General features: G+C 41.1%; 2 protein-coding genes across 3 annotated transcripts in view; one reads left to right on the top strand and one right to left on the bottom strand.

The window, feature by feature from the left end:
* Positions 1-9,492, top strand: part of LOC113817282 (carboxypeptidase B) — an 11,205-nt gene extending 1,713 nt beyond the window's left edge. For both annotated transcript variants that reach the window (XM_070145471.1, XM_070145470.1), the window contains exons 3-11: positions 140-233; positions 375-456; positions 766-919; positions 2,116-2,264; positions 3,525-3,612; positions 5,678-5,793; positions 6,435-6,521; positions 7,539-7,623; positions 9,198-9,492. In XM_070145471.1, the coding sequence (XP_070001572.1) occupies positions 140-233; positions 375-456; positions 766-919; positions 2,116-2,264; positions 3,525-3,612; positions 5,678-5,793; positions 6,435-6,521; positions 7,539-7,623; positions 9,198-9,382 (1,040 nt within the window). In that variant the 3' untranslated portion in view covers positions 9,383-9,492. The remainder of the gene's footprint in view (positions 1-139; positions 234-374; positions 457-765; positions 920-2,115; positions 2,265-3,524; positions 3,613-5,677; positions 5,794-6,434; positions 6,522-7,538; positions 7,624-9,197) is intronic.
* The window catches only part of LOC113816214 (type-2 ice-structuring protein), a 140,764-nt gene that overhangs the window by 117,985 nt on the left and 12,779 nt on the right, over positions 1-10,000 (bottom strand). The window lies entirely within an intron of this gene.

Consider the following 10,000-nt stretch of genomic DNA (forward strand, 5'->3'; position numbering starts at 1 on the left):
CGTACATATCAGCCTCACGTACAATACCGATGAAATACATTTCATGTGCAGAAAGCCTCATCACCTCATGATCCCGATGTCGTTCGTGACTGCCGTTGCAACTACCAACTTAAGTGTTAACAATCGCGATTCTCTGCAGACGGCTCTGTGGACGTGCTGGTGGACAAGGCCAAGGCGAAGTTGCTCGCTGATTTCGGTCTCAAGAGTGACACGCTGCTGAGTGACGTTGACAGGTGAGTCTACACGTGGCTCTCTCTCTTTATATTTGTATGTACGTTTTTTGTTATTTCGCTTCGGTTTTGAGTGTTACCTCATATACCCCCAAACAATTATTATTTTTTTTTTATGCATGCTTTTGATACCCATCCTTCTAGGTTGGTGGAGAATCAGATGAGAGGGCGAGGTCAGGTCAGATACGGAAATGTGACCTGGGATCGCTACAACACTCTTGAAGAAGTGAGGACATGTTTGAATATCTTGTAACAATTTTGAGTTACAAGTCCAGAAAACCTTTTTGATACTCTTAAAAAATATCCCTTTTCTAGGCTGATCAAGGCTAAGAATTCTTCTGTATCGGTCACATTCCTTTACATACATTCAACCTGCACGTGCCCAACCTCATCCAAATCGTCTATTAATGATTTTATTAAACAAACAGAGAAAAAAAAAACAACTAAATAATTACCACCGACAACCCTTCACCTCCTAATTTCTTCCCGACCGAGCAAAAACAACATATTTCCCCTCCCTCTCTTTCTCAAACAGATCTACGACTACATGGACCACATAGCCTCCGAGCACCCCGACGTAGCGACCGTCTTCAGTCTCGGAAAGACGTGGGAAGGAAGGGACATCAAGGCGCTGCGGCTGACCAGGGACGGGGATGAAGACACCAAACCCATCGTCTTCCTGGACGCTGGTTAGAAGGGAGTGGGAGAAGGGAAGAGGGAAGGAGAGAGAGAGGAGGGAAGAGGGGAGGAGGGAGAGAGAGAGGGAAGAGGGGAGGAGGGAGAGAGGGAAGAGGGAGAGGAGAGGGGAAGAGGGAGAGAGAGGAGGGAAGGAGGAGGGAGGGAGGAGAGGGGATGGAGGAAGGAGGGAGGAGGGAGGAGGAGAGGGCGATGAAGGGAGAACGGAAGAGGGAAGGAGGGAGGAGGAAGGAGGGGGGAGGAGAGGGGAAGGGGGAAGGAGGAAAGGGGAAAGTGGAAGGAGGGAGGGGGAGAAGAAAGGGTGAGAGGGGAAGGAGGAAGGAGGAGGAGAGGAGATAGAGAGAAAAGGGAGGATGAGAAAGTGAGATGGGGAGAAGGAAAGTGGGGCAGGGAGAGAGGTAGAGAGATATTGCGAAAAATGGAGGGAGAAATAGGGAGGGAAAGGGATTGAAGTGGGGTTATTAAGCGAGGAAGAGGGAGGAGAGGAAGGGAATTGGAGAGGGAGAGGGAGAAATTAAGTGGAAGCAAAGATAGAGGGGAGAAGGAGAAAGAAAGCAGGACAGGGAGAGGGGAGAAGGAGATGAGGTCTGAATGTGATATGGAGAGAGGATAGACGGAAAGATGGGGAGAGGGTAAGTGGGAGAAGGAATGAGAGAGGCTATACCACCGTAACTTTTTTCATAGTGCATCAAACATTAACCCTTTCGCATACGTCTCCACAGAACCTCACACACACCCCTCTGTGTTTCCTTGCATGTAACCCCACCATATTTCCTCACTGTTCCCTCCACCATATTTCCTCACTGTTCCCTCCCTTATACTCCTCTGTGCACCTCCCATGTTCCCTTTCTTGTACCATACTCCGATCCTATGTACCCCTCTCTGTAGTCCCACCCATGTTCCTATGTACCCCACATTGCATGCACTTTCCCTTCTGTTTCCTCTCATGTACCTCCACCTTCCCTCTTTGCATGCACTTTCCCCTCTGTTTCCTCTCATGTACCTCCACCTTCCCTCTCGTGCTCTTCCACCTACTCGCCACACGATCCCTTCCTCAGAACTCCACCTTCCTTCCCTCCCTTCCACGCCCCCCGTGCCACGTCCTCCTCCACGTCGTTTCTCACCCGTCCTTTCGAGTCCCATGCCATATTCTTTCGCGCGCCCGTTCCCCACGCCCCTTTTCCTCCAGGTTTTCACGCCCGGGAGTGGATAGCTCCTGCCGTGGCCTCCTACACCTTCCACTCCCTCATGCACGATGCCACGGGTCTGCTCTCCTCCGCCGTGTGGGTCGTCGCCCCTTCCATGAACCCCGACGGCTATGAGTACACTTGGACTGGTGTAAGTGCGAGAGTAAAATGACATTGGGTTAAAGTTCGGGGTTTGTTATGGATCGTGGGGGGATTCTGGTTATTGGTATATGAGGAAAATGTGTGCGCTCATATTCAAATATGTATCTTAGAGGCAATTTCTCGTTTCGTATTTTTTCACGCTTTTCCATCTCTTTCTCTCTCTCTCTTTCCCTCTCTCCTTCTTTCCTTCCCTCTTTCTTCCTTACCGCCCTCCCTTCTTCTTTCCTTCCCTCCCACTCTCTTTCCTTCCCTCCCTCCCTCTTTCCCCCTGTCCCTTCCTCTTTCCTTCCCCCTCCCCCCCTTCCACCCCTCCCTCCCTCATCTCTTTCCTTCCCTCCCTCCCCCTTTCCCCCTTCCCTCCCTCCCCCCCTTTCCCTCTCTCCCTCCCCCCTTTCCCCCCTCCCTCCCTCATCTCTTTCCTTCCCTCCCTCCCTCTTTCCCTCTCTTCCTCCCTCTTTCCTTCCCCTCCCCCCCCTATCTCTCTCTCTCCCCTTCCCTCCCTCCCCCCTTTCCCCCCTCCCTCCCTCTTTCCCTCTCTCCCTCCCTCTTTCCTTCCCCCCCCTCCCTCATCTCTTTCCTTCCTCCCTCCCTCCCCTCTTTCCCTCTCCCTCCCTCCCTCCCCCCTTTCCTCCCTCCCTCCCTCCTTTCCCTCCCTCCCTCCCTCCCCCTTCCCCCTTCCCTCCCTCTCTCCTCCCCCCTCTTTCCTTCCCCCCCACCCTCCCCCCGTTCCCCCCTCCCTCCCTCATCTCTTTCCTTCCCTCCCTCCCTCTTTCCTCCCTCCCTCCCTCCCCCTTCCCCCTTCCCTCCCTCCCCCCCTCTTTCCTTCCCCCCTTCCTCCCCCCTTTCCCCCCTCCCTCCCTCATCTCTTTCCTTCCCTCCCTCCCTCTTTCCCTCTCTTCCTCCCTCTTTCCTTCCCCCTCCCCTCCCTCATCTCTCTCTCTCCCCTTCCCTCCCTCCCTCATCTCTTTACTTCCCTCCCTCCCTCCCTCCCCCCTTTCCCCCCCTCCCTCATCCCTCCCCCTTTCCCTTTCCCCCCCTTTCCCCCCTCCCTCCCTCTCCCCCTTCCCCCCCTTCCCTCTTCCCCTCTCTCTCTCTCCCCCCTTTCCCTCCCTCCCTCCCTCCCCCCTTCCCCCCTTCCCTCCCTCTTTCCTTCCCCCCCTTCCCCCCCTCCCTCCCTCATCTCTTTCCTTCCCCCCCTCCCTCCCTCATTTCCTTCCTTCCCTCCCTTCCCTCTTTCCCTCCCTCCCAGGATCGCTTGTGGCGCAAAACGCGTTCGAACCGCACGAGTGTCTGCAAGGGGGTCGATCCCAACAGGAATTTCGACTTCCACTGGATGGGTGAGCTGAGGTTCTCCTTTGTGATCCCAGTTATCATTGTTATTATTTCCATTGTCGTTATTTTGGTTGTGTTGTTATCGTCATCACTGTTACGACTGTTATTGTTGTGATTTTTATCATTGTTATTATTTAATATTCTTATGATAATTATTATTATTTGTATTATTATTATCATTATTATTATTATTATTGACATTTTTTATCATTAATGTTGTTATCATCATCACTATTATTATTGTCGTTGTTATTATTATCATTGTTATCATTATCTATTATTGTTATTATTACTAATATTATTATCATTATTACAATTATTGTTATTATCGCTATTACTATTGTTATTATTATTATCATCAGTAGTAGTAGAACTAACTTTGTTATTGTTATTATTGATAATTTGTATCTAGCTATTATTATCATTATTATTTTTATTATTATCATTATGATTATTACTACTACTACTATTATTATTATGACCATTATCATTATCATCATCATCATTATTTTCATTATTATTATTGTTGACATTATTATTATTATCATCATTATTATAATTATCATTATTATCATAGTTATTGCTATTATTACTATCGGCATCATTACTGTTATTATCATTATCAGTATTGTTGTTATAATTACTATCGTTATCATTATTATTAATATTGTCTTAATTGTTAGCAATAGTATAACTATTATTTCTATTATTATCATTATCATAATTAGTATAATCATAATTATTATATCATGATTATTATTGTCATTATTGTTGTTATTATCAATCATCAGTATCATTATTATAATCATTGTTATCATTATAATCATCATAATCATCATCATCATCATCATCATCATGACTTTATCATTACTATCATTATTATTTTGGTTAATTCTTCTAGTATAATTATTCCTTCGTTAGGAAAATTTAAGTATACACAATTATGATTTATATGCCGCATATTATACTACGATCATTACTTCTACTACTGCTATTACTACTGTTAATACTACTACTACTTCTACAACTACTTTTACTATTGCTACTAATAATGATGGTAATGGTCATGTGAATATTCATAATACTACTACTATTACTGTTTCTGTTACTTCCACTACTACTGCCATTACTACTATTACTACTACTAGTAGTATTACTACTATTACTACTGCTACTATTACTACTACTACTACTATTACTAATACTAATACTACTATTATTACTACTACTACTACTACTATTACTACTACTACTACTATTACTACTACTAGTATTACTACTATTATTACTACTACTGTTACTACTACTACTATTACTACTACCACTGTTACTAATACTAATACTACTATTACTACTACTACTACTACTATTACTACTACTAGTATTACTACTATTATTACTACTACTGTTACTACTACTACTATTACTAATACTAATACTACTATTATTACTACTACTACTACTATTACTACTATTACTACTACTAGTATTACTACTAGTATTACTACTACTACTACTATTACTATTACTATTTTTCTACTACTATTGCTACTACTGCTATTACTATTACTACTATTACTACTACTACTATTACTAATACTATTACTACTACTACTACTATTGCTACTACTACTATTACTACTATTACTATTACTACTATTACTACTACTACTATTACTACTAATATGTGATATTACTCCCACTAGTACTTTACAGCTACTGCTCCTTCAGTAACTACAAAAACTACTACTATCACAAATGATAATAATAACAATATTAATGGAGATGATAATAATGATAATTATAATGATAGTAATAATGATAATGATCATAATAATGATGATAATGATAATAATGATAATGATGATATTAATAATGATGATAATAATAATAACTAATAATGACGATAATGATAACAAAAACAATAGACATAACATCAACAAAAATAAAAGTAATGATAATAAAAAAAAAGTAAAGGTAATGAAATAACAATAACAAAAGCCACATCCAGGCTGCCCTTTTCTCTATCACTTTCTTAATGAAACGAAAATGAAAGTGTTCGATTCCCAGAGGTCGGCGCCAGCGACAACCCGTGTTCGGAGATCTACGCCGGCCCTTCCGCTCTGTCCGAACCCGAGACGATGGCTTTGGCAGACTACATGGAGGCACACAGAGGCCGCGTCAAGGTGGGTGTGTGTGTGTGTGTCTCTCTCTCTCTCTCTCTCTCTCTCTCTCTCTCTCTCTCTCTCTCTCTCTCTCTCTCTCTCTCTCTCTCTCTCTCTCTCTTTCTCTTTCTCTCTCTCTCTCTCTTTCTCTCTCTCTCTCTCTCTCTCTCTCTCTCTATATATATATATATATATATATATATATATATATACATATATATATATATATATATATATATATATATATATATATATATATATATATATATATATATATATATATGCAGGACTTACTGGGAAAAAATGTTGCATGAATTTGTTTTAAAATATCGCTTACAGTAAGGCGTGTGTGTGTGTGCACACACATATACAGACACACACACACACATTTATATATGTGTGTGTATTTGTGTTTGTATGTGTATGTGTACACATGTGTGTGTGTGTAAGAGTGTGTAAATGTGGCTTTGTTAATGCGTGCACATAGATGGTGATAATGATAATGGTGGTGATGGTAAGAACAACAATAAGGCCACTGAAGCCAAAGCCCCGCCGAATAAACATAATTTTTATCGGCTTTATCGACTAGCCAAATAACTAATAACTAATAAATAACTAGATATGTATAAATAACTAGACTGGCGCGCCCTCGTCGTTCGCAGGCCTACCTCACGCTCCACAGCTATAGCCAGCTCTTCATGTACCCTTTCGGACACACGCTGGACCTGCCTGAGGATTGGGAGGAACTGGTGCGTCTCCTTTCATTGTATTGCAGTTCTTTGTATTGTCTGATCTATCTCTTTGTATGTACGTATGTATATATGTATATATACATTGTGTATATATGTATATATACATTGTGTATATATGTATATATACATTGTGTATATATGTATATATACATTGTGTATATATGTATATATACATTGTGTATATATGTATATATACATTGTGTATATATGTATATATACATTGTATATATATGTATATATACATTGTGTATATATGTATATATGCATTGTGTATATATGTATATATACATTGTGTATATATTTATATGAACATATGTGTATGTCTACACACGTATATATATATGTATATATGTGTATGTGTGTATTATTCTTAATTGTAATAGGAATTCTAATGAACATGATGATAATGATAGTGATTATGATAATAATAATAATGATAATAATACTATTTATCATGATAACAATGTTGACGATGGTGATGATAATGATAATGATAATAGTAATAGTAATGATAATGATGATTATAATAATGATGATAATTATGATGATAATAACGATGATGGTGATTATGGTCATATTACTAATGATGATAATAATAGTTGTGGTAATGATAATAATAATGATAATGATGAAAATAGTAACAATGATGATAATGATAAAAGTAGCAATATGAACAGTAATAACAGTAGTAACAATAAATATAATAAAATCGTAATAAGAGAAATTAATATAGTGGTGAAAACACATAATAAAAATGATAATGATAATACTGATTATATTGATAATAATAATAACAATAATAATGATAATGGTAATGCTGATGATAGTCCTAGTGATAATGATGATAATAAAGATAATAATAATGACAAAATGGTGATAAGAATGATAAAGATGATAATAAAGATGATAATAATGAGAGTGATGATGAGAATAACAATACCTATAATAATGATAATAATCATCATAACAATAATGATAGTGATAATAACAGTTAAATACCTCCTCCCATGACAGGACCGAGTGGCTAAGCTGGCCGTCGAAGCCCTGACAGCTGTTCACGGGACCGAATATGAATATGGGTCTTGCAGCAGCATTCTGTGTAAGTAAAGGGAAAGAAAAAAATAGATAGGAAAGGAAGTGATGGGAAATAGATAGGAAAAGATAGATAGATAGAAAAAAAAATATATATAATAGATAGATAATAAAATATATAATAGATAAATAATAAAATATATAATAGATAAATGATAAAATAGATAAATAAAAAAATAGATAGGAAAAGGAAGTGAAGGAAGAAAAGAAAATAAAAGAGAAGAAAAGGAAGACACAGGCGGCTGCTCCATCTTCCTCTAATAACGAGGAAGGAGGAGGCCCTGAGGACCCCTTTCGAGACCTGGGTTTGAAGGCCCTCACTGACCTGACTTCTCATCCTCTTCGTCCCTGGAATCCGCAAGGGTATTTAAGAGGGTAGGAGGAGAAGGAAGAGAAGAGGTGGGGGGGAGGGGTGAAATAATTCACTGGCTAAACAAGGAAAATAACGGGAAGTAATTTGTAGGGTATGGGAGCGTTTGGTCTGGGATAAAACGATGTGGTTCATGGATGAAACAGGGATAGAAGATGGTGTGGTGTGTGGGAGGTACGAGTGTTCCGTGTGCGATATGATATATTTCACCGATAAACCACGAAAATAACGTTCAGGAATGTGTGGGAGATTGAGAGTTTGGTATGCGATCAGAGGAGGTTCAATAGATTCAAGACTTGGCAGGATAAGTCGTTGAACCACACTGTCGTTCATAGACAGTGTGGTTCAAAACAGGGACTCGCCCAAGGGTACTCTTTTTCAAGACTTGGCAGGATAAGTAAGCTTTATTTACGTCGTTCATAGACAGTGTGGTTCGAAACAGGGACTCGCCCAAGGGTCCTCTTTTAGCGGCTGAATATTGGAACGAGTATTGGGGTGACAAATGAAATTCTGCAGCTGGGGGGTTGGTGGTGCAGCAGGGATGTTGCAAGTACCAACTGGCTTTCCACCATTTAGCCTGGGAGTGAATTAAATCTCAGCTGACCTGTACCGACGTTTCAACCAAACAGGCTGACACAGAAACAGTTTGCTGAAGCAGAGCAAGTTTGTAGGATGAGGTTGCGCAGTGCTTTGCCATAGTACTTTTGTTAGAAGCCATTTGGGAGTATATCAGATTTTTATAATGGCATTTACTTCTTCATTAATCTGCAAACTTAAACTTGTACATACCTTAATACTTATGGAAAGGGTTTGCAAACTCCTCTGCCTTCACACTGTCTTAGATTATGCACCGTTCGGCCCAGAAAACACACGAATATGCCGAAGGCCTTTTCACTATTGCCCTGACGAAGCAATAGTGAAAAGGCCTTCGGCATATTCGTGTGTTTTCTTGCCCTTCCCTTCGTCGTTCCTGTTGCAACCGTTCGGCCCCTACGATGGTTGCAGAAGCTCCCCCCAAACTACCCTTGGATGGCCGTGAATAGAAGAAGTACACGTGGCATACGGACATTTGCCTCGGAGGTAAACCACTCGGGGCAGCGATGCGAGGCTCAGCTTCGCATACCGGACTCGCCCTTAGCTTTACATCCACCGAGACGCACTTGCAGAGCTTCATCTTCGAATAATCCAGGGCTGCTTCTCCCCACCGACAGATCTCGACGCGGGTTCCTCTCGGGACTACGTCAAGGGCGTGGTAGAGGTCCCTTACGTCTACACGATCGAGCTGAGGGACCAGGGCTACTACGGCTTCCTTCTCCCTCCTGAACAGATCCTTCCGACGTGCGAGGAGACCTGGGAGGCCATCCGAGTCGCCGCTAAGGAGGCTCTGGCACTGTGAAGACCCTTTTCAGAGTGGCCTGTGAGTCAGAGGCCAGCGAGGTGGCACCGTTTCCCCGAAAAGGAATTTGTTCTTTAGTCGTGTTATTAAAATGTTCCCTTTGCGTTGATTTTCTTCGTTTTATTCTTCTGGGATAATAACCTCAAACGCGTATCTCTTTCTCTCTCTTTTTCTTTCTTTCTCTTTCTCTCTCTCTCTTCCTTTCTTTCTCTTTCTCTCTCTCTTCCTTTCTTTCTCTTTCTCTCTCTCTTCCTTTTTTCTTTCTCTTTCTCTCTCTCTTCCTTCCTTTCTTTCTCTTTCTCTCTCTCTGCCTTTCTTTCTTTCTCTTTCTCTCTCTCTTCCTTTCTTTCTTTCTCTTTTTCTCTCTCTTCCTTTCTTTCTTTCTCTTTCTCTCTCTCTTCCTTTCTTTCTTTCTCTTTCTCTTCCTTTCTTTCTCTTTCTCTCCCCCCCTCTCTCTCTTTCTCTGTGAAACTGCAAGACGATTGTCTTGAAACGATAACAAATTTCATTATGATCACAAATGAGCCTGGATAAAGTATGACCCTAATTATGCAAATAACGTTAATACTGTTGATGATAATAACATCAGCAACATCCAAAAACAACGATATAATGATA

Source organism: Penaeus vannamei, chromosome 34 (genome assembly GCF_042767895.1).
Source record: "Penaeus vannamei isolate JL-2024 chromosome 34, ASM4276789v1, whole genome shotgun sequence".
NCBI lineage: Eukaryota > Metazoa > Arthropoda > Malacostraca > Decapoda > Penaeidae > Penaeus > Penaeus vannamei.